The sequence below is a fragment of the Engraulis encrasicolus genome, chromosome 14 (assembly GCF_034702125.1).
Source record: "Engraulis encrasicolus isolate BLACKSEA-1 chromosome 14, IST_EnEncr_1.0, whole genome shotgun sequence".
Taxonomy (NCBI): domain Eukaryota; kingdom Metazoa; phylum Chordata; class Actinopteri; order Clupeiformes; family Engraulidae; genus Engraulis; species Engraulis encrasicolus.
Window position 1 is genome coordinate 41,744,043 of NC_085870.1, and position 21,382 is coordinate 41,765,424.

Sequence of the window (21,382 nt, forward strand, 5' to 3'; positions counted from 1 at the left end):
CTCACCCATGCTACAATCACGAACAAACCCCGGTGGCTTCCCTTTATGTGACAATGTGAAGAGTCTAAATAGACTACATTAATATCAGAATAGCCCTGTCAAGAAGCTGATCGATGTACTGAAAGTGCAGCTGGTCACAGCACTTCGGGCTAGATCCTACAACAGGTTATCCCATAGATTGTAGAATAGAGCACTCTTACCGCATCTCAAATGGAGCACTTGTGCATTTCGGGCACTATTATATGTTTTAGTGCGTATTAACACCATGCGCACTGAACCAACACAGCGGTGCACCATTTGAGATCCAGCATTATGTGGCCTAGGCGTGCAAACTGTCCATACGCTGGCCTGCAGTGGAGTTTTGAAACGTGGCGCAAGAATAAAATTCCACCGCTAGGTGGCAGTGTTAGTAAGAGTAAAATGAACATGCAACCGGAACATCAAAGATGGCAGTGCAGCATCTTGAGTGAGAATTATTATAAAGTTATATTTAAGTATTACTTAATGCTTTTACAACGTAGTGTAGCGTGGCATGTGTAGGCATACCCTACACTATTCATATGAAATAAATAATAATAATAACAATTAAAATATACATATAGGCCTGTAACAAATGAGTGTTTGTTGTTTGACAGCATAGCCTGATCAAGCTGGTATGAAAGAATATGATGTGGGGAACCTAGTTCTCTAGATTATTTTCACCACACTGTATTTTTTATAACATAAAATGTTTGATGTTATTGCTTTCTGCCTTCTGCAAAGTTGCACACTGAACCAGAGAAATTAGAACACAGGGAGAAGGCTCAGTCTCATTGGTTCCCATTGTAGCCAGTTAGCTTTGCATGCATTCTGCAGTAACGAGCGTAGGCCAGTCCTTCATGTGGGAAAATGTATGGAATGGAAAGGGGAACCCATGCTAAATACATTGCTACTGCCATTTCCAGTCACAAATATTATCAACAAAACATTCCTGGTAAGCACTATGACTGTTGTTTAACAATAGGCTGTATTGACAAATCGTTCAGGTGTGTAGTTTTACAGCTGGTTAGAAGATTTCAACCTGTACTCGCTAGCATCGTGCTAATGTTTATGGGTTTGGCCCCATAAAAATTGAGCTTTGTGACCCAGTATATAATAATCTAGTGGCGCAAAATAATCGAAACGCTACTCAAATGGGGTCTTATTATTTCTAGCTTCGAACTTAATATTAATATTTCAGGACAAAAAATTATAAAAAATCACAAAAATTATAATGGTAAAAAAACTCCATTGACACCCATTCATTTTGCACTGTCCCGTGGTTAGGGTTAGCCAATTGTGGCTAATAGGAAGTTCCGTGAGTGAACAGCCCCTGACTGAACCAAGAGATCAGTGATCACGTGTTATTTGCTCAACCAATGACAAGCAGACATCAGCCTCCACAACACGCTACGTATCCAGTCATCCAAATGAATACAGGAAAGGGACCATGCACTCGTGAACTTTTAAATCACATGGAAAGACAAAGCACCGTCGGGTGCACCATGACTGAACCAATATTTATATTTCTCTAGGCTATGAAACCATCTGACAACGGCAGTATAAGCAGGAGTGAAGATTTAGGTATGTAACTGTGCATATCATCGCGTCTGCACTGCTTGCTTTTAGGCTAACAAGCTACTGGAGCTATTCTGGCTAACGTTCCTGATTCCTGAATTTAGCTGTTGTACTAGGTACAGCACACCGTTATCTATCCCGTTATTTTACTTGTTAGGACAGGGCCCAGGGGCTGGTTTAGTACGTTGTATCACCACCCGACTTTGGGTATTGCACACGTGTGTTGTGCAATGACAAATGAGCACAAATAAAGGGACACGTATCAATAGCTGATACAATATTCGCGCTCTGATGTTTTATTGATGTTTTATTCGCGCTTTCAAAAGTCATATGCGACATGTGATTATGGTCTTTTCGTGATAGGAGGGTTGGGGGACCTTTCCCTAAATGCATTAATCAACCAGTGTGAAAAAAAACAGTCAAGTTGCCATGATTCCTGTGGCTGCTTACAATTACAGTTGTCCTCTTGTAACAATTTGTTATGGTTTCGCATCCTCGTCTCCTCTTAGTTACGGCGCTAAAAAGCTACAAAACGGTTGTAAACTGAGACGTTTTCAGCAGCAACGCCATCGCCGGAACACCACATAGGCTAACCTACGCAAATGTTACATTTCAATGTGTTTGATGATCACAGTGACATAGCTACAAAGATCAGAGGTGCACGATCAAAGGCAAATGCGTGCCAGTTCTTCAAAGCACTGAACCTGTCCCAGTACGCACGGTGAACTTCAGCGCTCCACACGCGCTACTCAGTATGGAGCGCAACTAACGTTGTTATGGGTGCGGTTGGGGCGCAGCGCATCCATGTTTGTATTTGGAGACTAAGAGTTTGGTCGTGTATGTAATTACAACACTACTAGTGTGATATTACACAGTTGTAATTCTATAATATCATACTACGAGTGCTGTAATCCTACTTCTACTCTGTCTGTACATCTCTGCTTGTGTGTTGTGACAAGCAGCTTATTGTTGTGGGTTTGGTATTGCCCATGACAGTACAGTATGGAATGCAGCTATTTAATTGCATGTATTTGGCATCATCAAATGAAGTCATACCACCAGTAGCCTAAATGACATTTGCTTTAAGGCAAGGCAAATGTAGATGAACATACTCAGGAAGTAAAATATAAGATAATGCTTTATTGCCACTCTACTAAGTTGTTGGTGATTGGTGCCAAGATGGTGATCATTGTTGTTATGGTCACTGAAAGACCTACTGCGAAACTCCCTTTAAGGGCAGTCATGATTAAGCGATTAGGGAGTCAGACTTGTAGCCCAAAGGTTGCCGGTTTGACTCCCGACCCATCAGGCTGGTGGGGGGAGTTATTAACCAGAGCTCCATGACTGAGGTACCCTGATCATTGCACGGTACCGTCCCACCACACCACATTGGGGGCTGCCCCCTTGCATGGGTGAGGCATAAATGCAATTTCATTGTGTGCCGTGTGCTGTGGATTGCTGTGTCACAGTGACAATGGGAGTTCGAGTTTCCCTTCAGCACTCACAACAAAATTGCATTTATAACTCACTCAGTCTAGGCGGTAGCCCAAATGGATCCCAAAGGATGGGATGGTGCCATGCTCACAGTACCTTAGTCATGCAGGAGCATGGGGGAGAGCGCTGGTTAATCACTCCCCCCAGCAACCTGGTGGGTTGGGAATCAAACTGGCAAATCTTGGGCTACAAGCCTGATGCCCGAACCCAGGGTTGGGGAACCTTTTTCATTCGAGGGGCCACTTCAGATTCCTCCAAGGGCTGTAAAAGACCTCAGAGGGCCAGACTATGAACACAAATCAAGATTTCCTGCTGCATTTTAGACCTATAATGAAGGCAGTCACCTTTAAAACAGACCCCACCTTCTCTAGGTTCCCTGAATATAACTTTATTGTATTGCAAATGTCATTTCTTCTAAGATTACTTTCCAAAATATGTCATCTTCCATGTCAGCTGCATAACATTAAAATCATATCAACAGCCAGATAAAACGCCCCTCGAGGCATAGGTTCCCCACCCCACCCCTGCCCTAACCGCCAACCCAATTCTATCCAGATACTAAAAACAACTAAGAAATCTTGTGTGGATTGGAAGTTCTGGTCTAAACCCATTTGTTTTTTGTTGGGGCTGTAAGCACAGTGGTATGAGCAAGGGAACATGCACGCACACACGCACACACACACGACTAGAGGCACTGTGCCTAACCTCTTGATACCCAATTACTACCACCCTTGCTGACACACCATCCTACAAGTCAGAACATGCCAAGCGGCCATACAGTATTTCCTGACAGCGCAAGGGCTCATATCACCAGGGTGCAACAAACACTGTCCACGCATGTTGCAGACACACCCACTCTTATGGCTATCTCCTCTTTCTAACGTGGTAGCCTGATAATGATGTGAGAACTAATCAAATTGGTCAGGTGATGCAACACATTCATTACATTGCCTACTTATAGCCAGACTACATCACTCACAAGTAGTGCTGCACGATATCAGAAAAAAGTCGATGCGCGATAACAGCATGCAATACCTCGATAATGATATTTAGAAATATAGCGAAGTGTTTTTCTTGTTACTAATTTGTCTGTCTGTGGCGGTGGCGCGGCTTTGGTCGTGGCAGACTTCTTGTGCATTTGTTGACAAACAGCTAGTGATTGGATGGCACAGAACATTTTTACTCCTTATCGATAATTAAGTAGTTTTCGCAATACGCATATCACCACTTGATATTGCGATTTCGATACATTTTCAATATATTGTGCAGCCCTGATTATAAGTGAGATATAGTCTGGGAACCATTTTTTCCGCTTTATCATAGGGGAGGTCGATCTAAAATATTTAAAATGCGATCTAAAGCTTGATGGAAAGCTGGTTTCGCGTCTACTGTAGTGCCGACAACATGGTGGATCTCTAAACAAACTACAAGCTTCTGTTAGTCAAATATGATACATCTCAGCGTCTTTTATTGGGATTCCAAAGTCCGGCAAAGATTTCCAAAGAGCGGGTTTCCATGTTCTTTAGATGAGAACGAGCGCACAAGGCACCATGGGAATTCCCAGGCTATCCGTACGCTTACAGGAAGAAAAAAAACAGTGTTTGGTAATAGCCAGGTACAGGTGTTTGCTTAATCATTTGAGAGCATACTCCTGGTGTCATGCCCTTACTTTGCTCCAGTCATTAGAAAGGTTAGGCAGGTGAATGTGGTAAGCCTAGGTTTAGTGAAGAATTGTGTTCGGGGCGGGAAGGTAGGTCGATTAACATTAAAAAAAATATTCCATGAGCCTTCAATTAATCCAATCATCCAAATAATCACTCTTAGATATTAACTTAGACAATGTCTGCACAGTTGAACTGCAATAGGTTTGACTGACTGAAGAGGCGAGCAGCCTGATCATTTATTCACAGAGCCTGTGGGTAAAGATACTCGTCTCCCACATACTCACTCAAGACAGAGCGCATCTCTCTCTCTCTCTCATTTTTTTGACGGCATTCGTTCCTCTATCTGCTGCTTTTGTTTGTTTCTGCTTGCATCATGCCTCTCAAAATTCACACTTTGTTTTTCTCACCTCGCACATCAACAGCTACAATATTCTTCTCAGCGTATGTTTCCACCATAAGCCTTTGAATATCGATAAGCACAAATCAGTTTTAACTGTCAACAGAAATGTTCAACTAGCATACTTCACCTACTTTGTCAGTAAAAAGGAAATGAAATATAATTCCTTGTGTCTGTAGATACTGCAATTGGCAATTTAAAATGTAAAATGTGAAAATGTTGAACAGGTTCTTGTGATCTTCTTGGAAGAAGATAGATCTAACCTTCCCTTATCACCCACCCTGTGTATTCTCATTCTATGCATGTGATAAAAACATGCGTGTTATAAAAACAAATCCTTTTAGAAATCTGTGTCATCAAGGCCGTCTATACAAAGTGATTCAATGGTTTCGGTTGGCTGGACTGGACAGAGTGAGCAGGGCCTCATTCAGGTACTCTTGTGTCGAGAGAGAGAGGGAGAGGGAAAGAGTGAGAGAGCGAGAGAAGGGTCTGTTACAGCGCAAATGAGTCGGTGAGCACCTAAGGTCTATGGTCTTACTTTACGGTATGAATTAAACAGGAGCGAGGCTATCGGGTGAATGTCGGTATAACTACCACAAGCTGATCGCTGACCCCAATTCAGAGGCAATGAAGCATTCAGGAGCCTACTGGTTTGTTTGATTGTTTATTTTGTCGTGTGATGCCGATTACAGACATATTTAAAGGAGTTTGATCATCAGAGTCATATATCTTTCCTACCAGGGTTTTATTTTTTAATGTCCCAACATGCAAAACATAAGGGAAGTAGTTTGTGGACAGAAGAGAGGGCTCAGGACTTGATTTTGTTGTGTGTGAATATTTAATATTATATACAGTATGTATAGTAGTGTAGTAATGAGTAGAGTAGTTTCTCTTCTTTTCCTCTGTATCTTTGGTTCATAACACCTTTTTGAGTACTGCACGACGAGAGGTTTTTCTTTCAAAGTGGAATTGATTAATGTTTCTTTTCTACTTTTGATTACTACAGGACCTTGATTAGAGCCGAATATGTCAGCAAAGCAGGACGTCAAGATAATGAAGAAATAGTTATGACTGCATCACCATGGGACAGTGTCATTGTGATGTTTGTTACGGAATGATATGTGCATTATATTGTCCTTAACACAGTAAATTGTTAGCACTAAGTTAGACGTTCAGTGTTTCGATCATTTTCATACTTTTGTGAAAGCTCATGCGTCTCACAAATAACTACCTGCCCAATGTCTGAACTCTGGACTCGAATTTGGAAATCACTATTGTCGACTGATGAGTTGACGTAGTGGCACAATCGCACACAATAGGCCTACCGACAGGACAGCCAGCACTTAATTAGGGTAACATGTCTCCTGCGACTTATGACATCGGCAACAGGCCAATGTAACGGTTGTCTAAACCTGGCACGACGCAACGGCAAGGCTCCAGTGCCGTATTCCATTTGGGGCCTTGGCAAGTCCTACCTGGCGACGAGAGCCATTAGGTGGCGACCGCTGTAACGCGAGAGGCCGAACAGTTGGCCACTGATATGTTCTGCTGGTCCCCAGGGTTCAGCAGGCTCCTACAATACAGCTCAACACCCTCAGGGAACGAGGTTGTGCACAAATCGGGTGCCTTGGTCACAAAGGGCTTAATATATTAGGATAACGAGAGGAGGGGGGGGGGCAGTGGGGGGGTGGGGGTCATTCATAATGTATGGTGCAACAGCACATCTTCCCCAAGGGACCTGAGTGTTGTGCATGTTTTAATCTGTTAAGCCTTTTGGGTTAAGAGGATCTACAGGTGGTAGGCCGTGTTGGCCTGCATGGGGGTCTGCACTGCCTTACTACACACAAAGATTAGTTGATGACGATCTAGCTAGTCTGCATTTGGTTACTTCAACATGGTATGTGCTTGGGCAGTGTTGGACATGTCTTCAGTAAACTCTTATGGAGAGTCATGTATTTGATCCCTTCAGTCACCAAATCAGGAGATTCAGAAGTGGCAAAGCTTTTTAGCCTAGAGGTAACAATATAGCTCCACTGAATTAATCACAATACAAATGTACAAAACAGGAGAAATGTGTTGGATTTTAGCTTGGTTGCTAATTATTCTCATTTGTTGAGGTGGAGTACTAGGCAACACCCTGTGCATGATTTCCTTAAACATAAAATCATAAAACATATTACGGTCATGACCATGTAAACATGTTTACTATACATGTGTCACTGCACTGGGTAATGGAGGAGCTGTCGTGGGAGCTCTGCGTCCTCTGAAGGTGTTACCATGAGACAATCAGCCCTTGCGGTCCCCGTCACCCTGAATGATGCTAAGGGGAGGGGTTTACAGCCACGCCCGCTGCCCCCCAGGCGACACCTGAGACCTATTGATACACAAGCCTTCTTCCTCTCTCTCCCCTCCCTCCCTCTTTCTCTTTCTCCACCCTTTTTCTCACAAAAAACATCTCTCCATTCCATTCATCTCAGTCTCTCTTTACCTCATGCCACAGTACACACAGGCAGTGCAGCATCTAATGTAGTGGGTTTTTAGCTCAGGAGCCTGAGGCCTATCCCATCTTGTCGAAGCGTACCTTTTTGTGCGTTGCACGACTAAGACTGTTTGCATTAGCGTGCGACCGCAACCCCCTCCCGCCCCCTACCTCCGCCATCTTTCTATTTTCTTTTTTTTTTCAAATCATATTTCTGCCATTTGTGTGCGCGACGTGTTCCTTTTGTGTGTGTGTGTGTGTGTGTGTGTGTCCTTTTGTCACCATGTTTGTTGTTGGCACCCCCTCACAGCGTCAGCCATGGCAGCGGGAGTGAGTCTTCTGAGCGAGCTGCCCTATTCCACTCCTGGAGAGCCCAACACAGACATGGAACCAGGTGAGTACCCAACGCTGCTGTACCCCGCCTCTGCACACTGGGTAGAGAGGGAGAAGAAGGGAGAAGGAAGGAGGGAGGGATGGGAGGTGGGTGTAGGGATTTGGAGGGGGAAAGGGATGGGAGGTTAGTTGAGTGCACACAGAGCAACCATGGGAACAAACACAGATGTGCATGAAAAGGAGGAGGTTGAGGAGGAAAGTGGGTGTTGGAGGAGGTAAATTGGGTTTATTCTTCATTTATTGTCATGGTAGGGGGCTTTTAGCATCTGCCGTTTTGCGTTATAGGTGTTGCATAAAAAATTGGCATGACAATACTGGTACAACTTGTTTTTTTATACACAGGAGGCAATAAACTAGTCTGTTTTGTTTTGGTAGATTTACAAATGCTTAGGTTTTTTTGTGTAAAGTATCATACTTAGTTCGGCACAAGGCAGAGGCTTACTGCATGTTGTTGGTGGAATCGGTTAAAATGTTGATGTTCATTGTAATACAGGTGTGTGGGTTTGATGGGCAGCTGTGATCATAACGACATTCTACTTTGGCTAAAATTATCCGACTTCTTTGTCTTGGAAGGGACAATTTAATGACGGGTTCTCATAGTCATGCAGCAGCCATTCAGGTACTACTCTAAGTTACGTAAAACACTTAGAGAACACTCACATTGAAATGCATTAAGGAGAGAGGCTGTAATTTCATCCTCTCTTGTGTCAGATCTCTTTGAATGCCGGGTGTCTTATGCAATACTCAGTTGTTATGCCACTTCAAAGAGCATGTCATTTTTCAGACTTCAGCCAAAGCCCGGTGCTTCACTTGCAAAGCCATCATGGAGGCAAAGATACAACACAACACAACACAACACTCGCTTATACAGCCAGGTCTTGGTCTCTCTCTCTCTCTCTCTCTCTCTCTCTCTCTCTCTATCTCTCTCTCTCTCTCTCTCTCTCTCTCTCTCTCTCTCTCTCTCTCTCTCTCTCTATCTCTCTCATTGCCCACTGACTTAGGAGTTTGTTACCATGGAGACGCTTGTGAAGTGTAGTAGAGGCCATGGAGCGATGGATCGCATGCCCCCCCACATCAGGCTCCCATACCTCGCCATGCCTCTTTTGTGCCATCGGGCGATTGTGCCGGCCGCGAGAGTGATGATTCATCGCGGTGGAGTGGTGAGATCAGGGCCAGAACATTTTTTTCAGGACTGAGCGACAGCGATGCTGTAAAGGAGGGGGTGGGATGGGGGAGAGGGACAGGCAGCAGAAGGGGGGGGCGGGCTGCGGGGGTAGAGAGTGAGTGAGAGAGAGAGTGTGTGTGTGTGTGCAAGGTGAGCTAAAGCTTCAAGTGTACAGTCACAGTAGAAACATGAGTTTTGTGTGTACAGCACGAGGCAGTCAGTAAGAGAGTCGCAGTAACAGACAAGAGCAGAAGACCGAGTGGACAGAGTGGGAGTGGATGAACCATAGGAGACATTTATTATTATTTATTAGTATTAGTATTAGTATTAGACAGCAACAGAGTGCTAGGTAAAAAAGCAAAACATTGAAGGACTGGAAGAAGAAAAAGATTGTGTTTCTCTGACATAAGGAAGTTGATAAAGACTAAAAAACACAGAAAATTGGTGAAAGAAGAAAAAAAGCAGCTACAACTGGACGGTGACTGTGAGGCACATTAGCCACTGGACCACGATGCAGCATCAACTGCAGAAGCGGCGGGCTCAGGGCCGGCTGTCGTTGGCCGGGGAGATGCTGTTTGGTCTGGGCAAGGACCGGCGCCACTCGGCGTCGGACATCCTGCTGAAGGTGCTGCGTCGGCGGAGGAGCTCGGCCCTGGAGAGCCTCTACGCCTGCTCCCACAGGGTCATGCTGGCCGTCAGCATGGCGGAGGCCAACGCACCAGTCACGCAGCTGGGATGCCGCTGCAATCTGGCGCTCAAGTTGCCACCTCCTGAAGGCATTTTGAATTTTGTTGCTTCTTTTTGCAGAGGTTTCGTTTTTTTTTTCATTGTTGGGGTGTTCAAATCCTATTTTCAGAGTTAGTTGTAATATGTTGTACTTTGGGTTGTAAACTCATTGGTTGTAAGGTGTTAGTGGTGTGATTTTAATTTCTCTAGAAACATTGATGCCAAAGCTCCCTATAGCACTTGTTGGTTGCTGGTTGTGGCATTGTCTGTAGTTCAGTGGAATAGCACCAGATATAATTCTTTTTTAGAAACTTGTTTTTCATTGTATGCCGTTTGTTCGACACATACAGTGCACAGTGTGTCCTCCTCAGTGATGTTTCTGAAGGCTCTATGCGTTGCACTCCTATATGTGTTGCTATGTATTATGTATACTACATTACTTAATCCTTCCCTCTTCATTCTTTTTTAAAAAAATCTCTCTAGGCACCGTCCGCGTTCCAACTGCAAAGTACACCAAAGTCGGGGAGACGCTGCGACATGTGATTCCGGGTCACATGCAGTGTTCCATGACCTGTGGGGGGCGCGCCTGCAAGTATGAGAACCCCTCGCGCTGGAGCGATGAGGAGCAAGCCATCAAGGGCCTTTATTCATCCTGGTGAGAGCTTTTTACCACCATGGTAACATAACAGCATAATCACTGCGTAATGTGCGTATGCTATGCTAATTGCACAAGCAAATGACCAGAGACATTAAAGAATCATCTCTGTGGGTAGTTTTAAAAGCAGTCCTCTCTTATCATTTTTATAGGAAAATGAGGTTGGTCATTTGTGTGTTGTCCATGTACTAGCAGTAGCCCATGCCTGTCCCGCTCTGTGCAGTTCATCAATATACCCCAGCAAATATTCAATACAACACACAAGCTGAAGCCTAGTTACAGGACTTTGGTCAATATACATCAGTATACTGTAACTTATACAATATACTGTATACCATCTGTTTCATTTTGAATTCTTCACCAGCGTGGCCTACATTATTTAACAGAAATGGACACAATGGACCTCGGTCACCTTATGTGCTTTCCCATCTCTTTTTTTCAGGATCACCGACAACTTGCTAGCTATGGCAAGGCCTTCAACAGATATCATTGAAAAATATTATGTAATTGAACAATTCCAAAGGTGAGTTACCTCTAGCTCTCTTGGTTCGAATCGTCACTATGACGATTCCAATTTGAATCAACAAAACTGTTAAACAAATAAGAAATTCATACATTGCCATTCAGCTGTATAACTACTTTTATTATTATACCATGTGTAGCCTACTTTTCCTAATATCCTAATTGCATTGGGATAAAAATGAACGGAGAGCGATTGTTGCCCTTTCATTTTGCTTTAGGTGCGGCCTTAAGACTGTGATTAACCTCCAACGCCCAGGGGAACATGCCAGTTGTGGTAACCCCCTCGAGCCTGAGAGCGGATTCACATACCGGCCTGAGATCTTCATGGAAGCAGGAAGTGAGTTTAGTCCGCGTCCTTCCATAATTAACGATGCAAACGGAACGCTAGCTGTTTGACATGGAAGTATGCTAATTATCATCAGAGCCAGTGGTAGCGGGTGACTTTGTACTCACGAATAATGTATGAGATTAGTGCGCTCGATCAGCGGTTAGCATATTATCTAGGATCCTGTTGTCAGTGTAAGGCTACAGCGTCATCTGCTCTCTGTGGTACAGTGTGCTTTAGTGGATCTGACAATGCTTTGCTCAAGGTTAAGTGCTTTGACTCGTTGCATTTAACAAGCTCTCCAGAGAGGCTTGCCATTTGAGTTGTTGACACTTGGGGGGGAAAAGGGTCATAGAATGAGAATAGAAAAAGAACTGGCCAATTCCTACTGAATTATGTTTGTGATCTGTTAGTATAATTACTGTATGTAGATTCTTAGGAACTCTTCTGGAAAAGTCATTATCGCTATACATATGCCCTCTGTGTTTTGCTGTTGACTTAAAAATGGTTAACAGTAGTGTAAGGCTATAAAGCTATCATTAGGATTTTATGTTTATCATTACATTTAAATTTATTGGAGTGTTCCAGTACTATATTCCAAATGTGAAGTATTACTTGGAATAGTTTCCTCAACCACATAAAAACGTATTAATTTTCCTCTTTCAGTTTACTTTTACAACTTTGGCTGGAAGGACTATGGTGTAGCGTCCCTGACCACCATCTTGGATATGGTGAAGGTGATGTCATTCGCACTTCAGGAGGGAAAGATGGCTATCCATTGCCATGCGGGTCTTGGAAGAACAGGCAAGTGTGTAATACAGCCTGAATTTGTGTACGCTTCTGTGAAGAGTCACTGATTCAGCTCTACAGTATTGTGAATAAATGAAAGTTATTTTAGTGTCAAAATGACGAGAATTGGTTTATTAGCAAGATAGCAATGCCAACCATAGCTTCCTACCCATTTATTATTATTTAACTTAAGTCATTTCATTTAATGTCACAAATATGTTACCTACACAACCTTTTCCTTTTTTCTTTTTTTTTTTGAACATCTAGCCACCTCATTAGGTATAATGAAATAACAGGCGTAACTGCTATGCTATATCATGTGCTAATGTTGTAGTTCCAACATACATTTACTTCTACTTTTATTTTGTCCCCCTCTGTGCACTATACATTTTTATTTTATTTTATATCTTGTATTTTTAGGGGCCAAGCAGCGAAGCTGGCGAAGGCCCCTACTGTTTTAGCTGGTATTCTTATTATTATGTCACCTCTTTCCTCTCCTTAGCAAGTCTATGGCAGCCCATAGAACCGTAGGTAGGAAAATGCTGTAAATCGGCACACACATTCGGGCCTGGCTCAGCATTACCCACAGCAATTTATAGGTCCCCAGCCCCAACGCTCTAGCGCCACCAACAGGTCAAAGTTGCAGGTACATTTCTGCTTGTAACTTTTGAACCGCTGGGCCAATTTTCATAAACTTGGTATCCCTGGAATCCTTGGTCCAAGACGAATCCAACGCACTCTATGACGTCATTTTCCGCCAGGATAGTTTTCCCGCCATTTTGGATTTTGTGAAATTCAATAAAAATGCTATTTTTCCCGCAATTTTTGACCAATTCGCCCGAAACTTGGTATATAGTATCTCTAGACTGAGCTACACATGGGGTCTCAAGGAATATTAGATATCTTTTATCGTTTTGCCGTGACAGCCAATCAAAAGTGTCGTAAAAGTGGTGAAACAGGAAGTGAAGTCATATCTCAGCAACCGTTTGTTGAATTAGGTTGGGATTTTGTACACACATAGTAGTCCATCCCATGACCTACCACAAAAGCAATCAGAACCCCAGCTCAAACTCTGTAGCGCCACCAGCAGGTCAAAATTTCAGCTACATTTTTCCCTGTAGCTTTTAAACCATATGCACGATGTAAAATATATTATTATCACTAGAATCCTTGGGCCAAGCCAAATTCAACGCACTATATGAAGTTATGTCAACGCAGAAGGGAAATTCCGCCATTTTGAATTTTGTAAAATTCACTGTAAGTCTATGGTAGCCCATAGAACCATACATAGAAAAATGCTGTAAATTGGCACACATATTTGAGGCAGCATCAACATTACCCACAGCGAGTAATAGGTCCCCAGCCCCAATACTCTAGCGCCACCAGCAGGTGAAAGTCGCAGGTACATTTCTGCTTGTAACTTTTGAACCGCTGGGCCAATTTTCATAAACCTGGTATCCTTGGAATCCTTGGGCCAAGACAAATCCAACGCACCCTATGACGTCATTTTCGGTATGGATAGTTTTCCCGCCATTTTGAATTTTGTAAAATTCAATAAAAGTGCTATTTTTCCCGCAATTTTTGACCATTTCGCCCGAAATTCGGTATATTGTATCTCTGTACTGAGGTTTGTATGGGGTCTCAAGGAATATTAGATATCTTTTATCGTTTAGCCGTGACAGCCAATCAAAATTGTTGTAAAAGTGGCAAAACAGGAAGTGAGGTCATATCTCAGCAACCCTTTGTCGGTTTTGGCTAGGATTTTTTACACATATAGATGTCCATCCTATGACCTACTGAAAAAAAATTCAGACCCCCAGCTCAAACTCTGTAGCGCCACCAACAGGTCAAAATTTTAGCTACATTTTTGCCTCTAGCTTTTAAACCATGTGCACAATGTAAAATATATTATTATCACTAGAATCCTTGGGCCAAGCCGAATCCAGTGCACTATGTAACTTTATGTAAACGCAGAAGGGAAATTCCGCCATTTTGAATTTTGTAAAATCCAATAAAATGCTACATTTCACACAATTTTTGTCAGAATGACCAGCAAAAAGGTACACATCATCTTCAGACTAATAGGCATTAGGGTATTCAAAATAATTTTTGATACCTCTTATCGTTTGGTGGTGAAAGCCAATCAAAATTGTCGTAAAAGTTGCAAAACCGGAAAAGAGGTCATACTGTATCTCAGCAACCGTTTGTCAGATTCTTTTAGCTATTTTTTGCACACATACTAGTCAATCCCATGACCTCCCACAAAAAAATCCAGATTCCCAGCTCAAACTCTCTAGCGCCACCAACAGGTAACAGGAAGTGAGCTTATATTTGTCAGCCCTTTAAGGGATTCAAAATAAACTTGGTTCATATGAGCACACTCCCCTCCAAGGAATGCACACCAACATTGGCGAGATTTGGGCCAAAGTAGGCGCTGCAGTTCCTTCTGTTGCCGTGGCGAATTTGGCAAGTTTACTGCTTGGCCCCGCATTGCTGCTTGCAGCTATATTTATTTTATGTTGTTGGTATCCTCCAGGTGTCTTATTGGCATGCTACCTCGTATTCACCTCGCGGATGAGTGCTGACCAGGCCATCCTGTTTGTGCGTGCCAAGCGGCCCAATTCCATCCAGACGCGCGGGCAGCTTCTATGCGTGCGCGAGTTCGCCCAGTTCCTCGTGCCCCTGCGCAGCGTCTTCTCCTGCGCCGAGCCGAGGTCGCACGCGGTCACGCTCACCCAGTACCTGACCCGCCAGCGCCACCTGCTGCACGGCTATGAGGCGCGCCTCATGAAGCACGTGCCCAAGCCCGTGCAGCTCATCTGCCGCCTGCTGCTCGACGTGGCTGAGAACCGCACGGTGCCAGAGGAGGAGCTGCGGCCGGCACCCGAGCTGCCAGACCTGGCCGCCGAGGTGGAGAAGACCGTCTCCCAGCAGGCTTTGCAGCAACTGGGCAAGGAAATGAGGGGAAAGGGCATCCCAGTGCCTTCGCCGCGCGTCTCAGTGACGACCCCGGTACCGGCAACCAGCGTGCTGCTGGCCCATGACCGGCCGTTGTGCAGCGAACATGACATCCCTGGCGCTCGCTTGAAGTCCCTCCGCGTGGTCAAGAGAAGCCTTAGCTTGAGTGATACTGCCCTGCACATGCTGGCCTCTCCAATGCTCCCTGCTGGGAGCGCTGCAAGTGCACTTACCCGCAGACCCGTCTCAGACCTTGTCAGCCCGTACTTAGCCTTTCAAAAAAGCCTTGGGGACTCAGGGTCCACTTGGCGCCCACACACTCAACCTCACAATCGCAATCCAGGCAGCTGCTCCCCTAACGGCTTGCAGAGCTCTGTCAAACCTCCGAGGAAAGAGGAGGAAAGGAAAAGGCCGGGAGGGTTTTTCCAGGCAAAACGTGTGCCCCTCAGACAGACCCAGCGCAGCATGTCCGCCGGGTGTGCTGAGAGAAGCCCGGGATCTGATGACGGCGTCTTGTCAGTGTGGAAAGCTGAAGGACGCGGAAGGATCTGTGCCGACGGGGCAAACCCATCGCCAGCCGCCTCTGACCTCAGCACAATTGAATTCTGCAAAGCTAGTGTGGAGAATATAAATGCCCCTTTTGTCACAATCCAGCACGAGTTAACCCCACAGGCTCGGCGAATCCTGGTTGCTGAAGCACTTGCCACAGGGTCTGACCAAACGGATCTTAAAGAAAAAGTGTTGGAATGGCAGGTATGACATTTATTTCCCTTCAGCTGAATCAGTTTTGTTCATATTGCAGAGCTAAGACATTCCAATTGTGAACTGGGCATGAGTGTTGTCTACAATCGTGGTGGATTTAATGACATTTTGTACATATAAAACAATAACAAGACCATTATTATTCTATTTGAACGAACAGTTCAATAGATGATTAGAGGGTAGCTCAACTCTATCTTTGTTGCGGCCCAAAAACCCATAAAAGCATGTATTTTTAACATTGGCCTATAGCCATGCAACATCTATAGATGCTGTTATCTAAAGTGTATTGTAAAGCAAACCTCTTTGGGGTCTGTAGCAACGTTTTGTGCCTACAATAATAACAGTGCACAGTCCCGTAGTGTACTGTAGTATTAAATATGCAGATTGATGTACTAAATGGGACTCGTCTTGTCCCCAATGCCAGGCGGAGCTGAACTCCAGAGAGGGTGCCTGGGAGCGGCTGTGCCTGGAGCGGGACCCGCTGGTGCTCTCCAGCCTGATGTGGTCCTGGCTGGAGCAGCTGCGAGAGCCAGTCATCGGCCAAGAGGACATACAGGCCCTCCAGCAGAAGCACTACAGCCCACAACAGGCCCTGGACTCTCTCGACAAGGTACATAGATGGCACATGAAGGAAAGGCAATAAATGATGCAGTGCACCCACGCACCCACTAAAAAATGTTTCATGGGCTGCGTGGAAAGAATAAGTCTCTGTACACACACACACACACACACACACACACAGGTCAGGAGATATATTAAAAAAATAAAGAAATAAAATAAATTGCAAAAGATTGTCTTCATCACACACACTGGCTGCAGTACCAGTAAACCATTCTCTCTGCACAATGTAGGCAGAGTGCACGCGCCACTAGGTTACTGGACCAAAACTTGACTGAAGGACTTACCTCTTAACCAAAGATTAGCTCAGGGGTAGAGTGTGTATGGGAGTGGTGGGTTTGGATTAAATATACCAGACGTAGCCCTTGTTGACTAAAGATTAGTTTTACATTTGTTGGCGGGTGGGTGGGATTTGGTTTGGATTAGGATTGGCGGATATTACTTGGCCCAGCAGATGACTGTAGCCTGTGGCCTTCTTTTTCTGTCCTCAGGGTCACAAGCAAACACTATTGTGCATTCTTGATTGTACGGCCCAACTCTTTGATATTCCAGAAGAGGTGGAAAAAGGCATCCTTGATCATATAATCAATACATTTACAAAGGTGAGTTTTGAAAGTCTTCATTTCGTCTTCTAATAAAAGGAATTGCCTCAATGTGCTGTTCAGCATTGCACATGTGCAATTCTCTGTGCACATGACATGAGATCATGTCCATAAGACCACTTCTCAGTGGCTTCTCACACATACAGTGCCCTCCATAATTATTGGCACCCCTGGTTGAGATGTGTTTTTTAGCTTCCAATTATTATTTTTTTTTTCTAAATAATATGGGACCTTAATGGAAAAAAAGAGAAAAATCCAACCTTCAATACAAGTGCATTTATTCAGTGGGGAAAAAATCCCACATAAAGAAATAATTATTTGACATCAAATAATGTGTGTCACAATTATTAGCACCCCTGGTGTTAATATTTTGTACAACCCCCTTTTGCCAACAAAACAGCACCTAATCTTCTCCTATAATGTTTCACAAGATGGGAAAAGACAGAAAGAGGGATCTTCAGCCATTCCCTCTTTGCAGAATCTCTCTAAATCATCCAGAGACCTGGGTCCTCTCCTCTGTACTCTCCTCTTCAGCTCACCCCACAGGTTCTCAATGGGGTTGAGGTCAGGGGACTGAGATGGCCATGGGAGGAGCTTGATTTTGTGTCTGGTAAACCATTTCTGTGTAGATTTGGCCATATGTTTAGGGTCATTGTCTTGCTGAAAGACCCAGTGACGACCCAGCTTCAGCTTTCGGGCAGAGGGCAACAGATTTTGATTTAAAATGTCCTGGTATTTCAAAGCATTCATGATGCCATGCACCCTAACAAGGTTCCCAGGGCCTTTGGAAGCGAAACAGCCCCACAGCATCACTGACCCACCCCCATACTTCACAGTGGGTATGAGGTGCTTTTCAGCATGCGCATCTTTCGTGGTACGCCAGACCCACTTAGAGTGTTTGTTGCCAAAAAGCTCAATCTTGGTCTCATCTGACCAAAGCACACGGTCCCAGTTGAAGCCCCAATACCGCTTGGCGAACTCCAGACGCTTGCGTTTATGATTGTGAGTGAGGAAAGGTTTTCTCCGTGCATGCCTCCCAAACAGCTTGTTGGCGTGTAGACAGTGCCTGATGGTTGATTTGGAGACTTTGTGACCCCAGGATGCTACCATTTGTTGTAATTCTGTAACAGTGAGCTTTGGAGATCTTTTGATTTCTCTTACCATCCTCCTCACTGTGCGTGGTGGCAAAATAAACTTGGGTCCTCGTCCAGGCTTGTTTACCACTGTTCCAGTTGTTTTGAACTTCTTAATTATTCCTCTCACAGTGGATATGGGCAGCTGCAGTTGAGTGGCAATCTTCTTGTAGCCTCTGCCTGACCTGTGAAGGTCGACGCACATCTGCCTCACTTGTATGCTGTGTTCCTTTGTCTTTCCCATGTTTAAGAGTGGATAAGAGAAATGGCCTCGGTGTCACGTCATATTTATACCCCAGGGAAACAGGAAGTGATGAATTACTAATTAAATGTTCCTACATACTCTGGTAAACTTTGTAAACTACTGTAGAAATGACAGAAATGCTTCAATTATATTTATTTCCTGGGAATTGTTAAGGGTGCCAATAATTGTGGAACAGGTGATTTAATGAAAAATAATTATTTTTTAGTCAGGGATTTTTTTATTTTCTTACAATTCATTTGAGTTGAAGGTTACATTTTCCTACAATTTTCAGTGTGACAGTATTCTTCTGCAATAAACACTGAATTTATTTTAAGGCTTTTAACACATCTCAACCAGGGGTGCCAATAATTATGGAGGGCACTGTAGGTCGTTGAGCACTTGATGTTGTAGTTTTTTGCTATAGTTATCATTGTTTTCATTATCGTTTTGTTGCTGTTTATATTTTAACATATATACAAATGTCCATCCATACCCTGTCGTTCTGTTTGTGGTTGAATGTGACTTATGCATGGCAAAATACTATCTTTCGTGAAATAGTTGCTCTGTAAAACGAAATACTTTCAATCCCAAGGTGGATTCAATTCAATTCAATTCAAGATTCAAAAAGCTTTATTGTTTAATATGTTTCCATATTAGAAAACTGTCTTTTGACTGAAGGCTTGTGTGTGTGTGTGTGTGTGTGTGTGAGTTCTTTGAGGAATGAGTGTTCTGAGTGTGTATAGGGGATGAATGATTTTTTTGAATGTTGAAAGCAAAGCGTTTGCTCTTTAGAATGTAGGCCTATTCTTTTTCTCTGTTTCAATTCCAAGGTGGATGTTGAAAGCAAAGCGTTTGCTCTTAAGAATGTAGGCCTAATCTTTATCTCCGTTTCAATTCCAAGGTGGATGTTGAATCAGATAATGGCCATTCGGTCTACCACACCCTGCGGGCCATCTTGACGTCTGTTCTTCACGAGCTGAGGGCCAAGGCAGAGGTGGGAGAGGAGTCCACATACCAGTTCACCGAGTGACCTTGACCATCCATTATCTCCGCTTATAACAGGGTCGCATCACGTAACGGGGTTGTGCGTTTTAGTGGCATAAACATGAAAAAACAGGTTGATGTTTGTTTACTGCTGCTATGTTCTTGCATTCCTTTCTGTACTATTTTAACGCCAGGTCATCTGAAGTTGTAGCCTGGTTCTCACAGACGGTGCGTGTGTGTAAGTACACAGCTCCGCTCCACCAGGGGGCTCCGGAGGTACACACACGCACCGTCTGTGAGAACCAGGCTACTGAAGTTGTTGTTTGTTGGGTCTTAAGCTGTGTGTCGTTTACGTGTTCTGCAATGTTTACTCTTGGGAAGGAAATGAAACTGCCATATAATCCTGTGTGCCATGATGTTCACGTTACATGGTTTTCATGTGTGTTTTTTTTCTAACATGTTTGGTATAAAAATGTGTGTGGTATTTATTATATTGTACTCATTGTACCTACCTATTTATTACATTTGTATGTTGATGCAAAAGCATGGAGCAATGCCGCATTTAATTGGGCATTAGCAATAGTGAAGAACAAGTTGAAGGAAATCAAGAGTAATTCTGAGGTTTCGAAATAGACTGTGGTAAACTTGTGCTACCACTTCAGAACATGCTTTAACGTCGTAACAGTTATCAATGTAATGTTACTCACCTCATTCCTTGTAAATGGAGGTATCAATGTTGTATATGTCAGCATTCTGGAGAGGAGTCACCGCAAACCAAAAAAATATATATATTCACTGTGCAAAATATGTACTATTTCGGGTTGGTATGAAAATGGCATACAAAGTTAATGCAATGTTACGGTTTCTTTCGAATGGCCAGTTTGTTTATTTATTTATTTTGTATTTATTTAGCAGACTAATAAGAATATTAGCAATGCTCATGTAAGCGTAATGCAACGTTTTAGCTGTTACAAGAACTTAAAACATTGCCTTAACAAGAAAACTGAAACAAAGAAAGAATATGATTTGTTTGACAGTGTATCCGTCAACAATTCTGCCTCTTGCTCTGGTTTTTGCTTAATCAATTTTGCCTCGTTGGCAACACTCAGTTTGTAAAGAAGTTAAGATGCTCTTTGGAGTTTGTTTCTATGAGGAATATACATTGGTTTCTTTCATTAAGCACTTTTAGAGTGTAGTGTTACGCCCATCTTTCTCCCTCTTTTGGGCAGTCAGTGGGTGCAGAATATGGTATGCATCAAGGAGAGTAGACAACTGAACGTAGTTCAAGCTTCATGTATGTATCACAATGTTGAGACAATGTACTGTGAAGATCTCAGAGTACTATTTTTCCATCATTACATCCCTTGCTGAAAATAAATGCTCTTAACACTAGGTGATCTGTGTTGATTTTTGTATTGATCCGGTAATGTCCACCACCATCAAATTCTAAGTATTCATTATGACTGGGAAACTTGCACATTTCATACATTAAAAGGTAGATGTCTGCCATTTTTGAATTTTCAGAAATAGACCATTTTAGGGGCAAACCTTATTGTACTTCGGTCATACTAGTAAATATTAGTTTATTACTTTGTAAATATTCATGGAAATATCAAATTTGGCAATTAAATAGACACAATGAGCAGAGAAGCTGTAATATCTTCTCTGGCCATCATACACAGCACCTATAATGCATGTCTATCATCTCTCTAGTTCTGTACATGTTTTAAAGAGAGCTATTGAAGACAATTTCTTTGTAAATGTACTATGCTATGTTAAAAGCAATCTGTATTTACTATTTTCATCACAATGGGCAAAAGTTCCATAGTTCATCAGTTCCCTAGAAGTTCCACTGCTTCAGGGTGAGTTGTTAGGT

General features: G+C 43.3%; 1 protein-coding gene across 2 annotated transcripts; it reads left to right on the forward strand.

Moving 5' to 3' along the window:
• The first annotated feature begins 1,462 nt into the window (after positions 1–1,462).
• Positions 1,463–20,898, forward strand: ptpdc1a (protein tyrosine phosphatase domain containing 1a). Of its 2 annotated transcripts, XM_063215779.1 has the most exons (10): positions 1,463–1,602; positions 7,941–8,024; positions 10,398–10,569; positions 11,012–11,092; positions 11,310–11,428; positions 12,083–12,220; positions 14,742–15,916; positions 16,350–16,535; positions 17,035–17,145; positions 19,424–20,898. In XM_063215779.1, exons 1-10 carry the CDS (start codon positions 1,557–1,559, stop codon positions 19,550–19,552), a joined length of 2,241 nt encoding a protein of 746 aa, XP_063071849.1. In that variant the 5' UTR covers positions 1,463–1,556; the 3' UTR covers positions 19,553–20,898. The 2 variants fall into 2 exon arrangements, with proteins under 2 accessions (XP_063071849.1, XP_063071850.1); XM_063215780.1 differs by lacking the exons at positions 1,463–1,602; positions 7,941–8,024 and adding an exon at positions 9,318–9,931.
• Positions 20,899–21,382: the final 484 nt, after the last annotated feature.

Excerpts from the sequence above, each read along its gene's own strand:
- ptpdc1a (XM_063215780.1), top strand. The coding sequence starts at position 9,700 with ATGCAGCATCAACTGCAGAAGCGGCGGGCTCAGGGCCGGCTGTCGTTG. Across the intron at positions 11,429-12,082 it reads GATCTTCATGGAAGCAGGAA|TTTACTTTTACAACTTTGGC; the intron begins GTGAGTTTAGTC and ends TTCCTCTTTCAG. Across the intron at positions 15,917-16,349 it reads AAAAAGTGTTGGAATGGCAG|GCGGAGCTGAACTCCAGAGA; the intron begins GTATGACATTTA and ends CCCCAATGCCAG.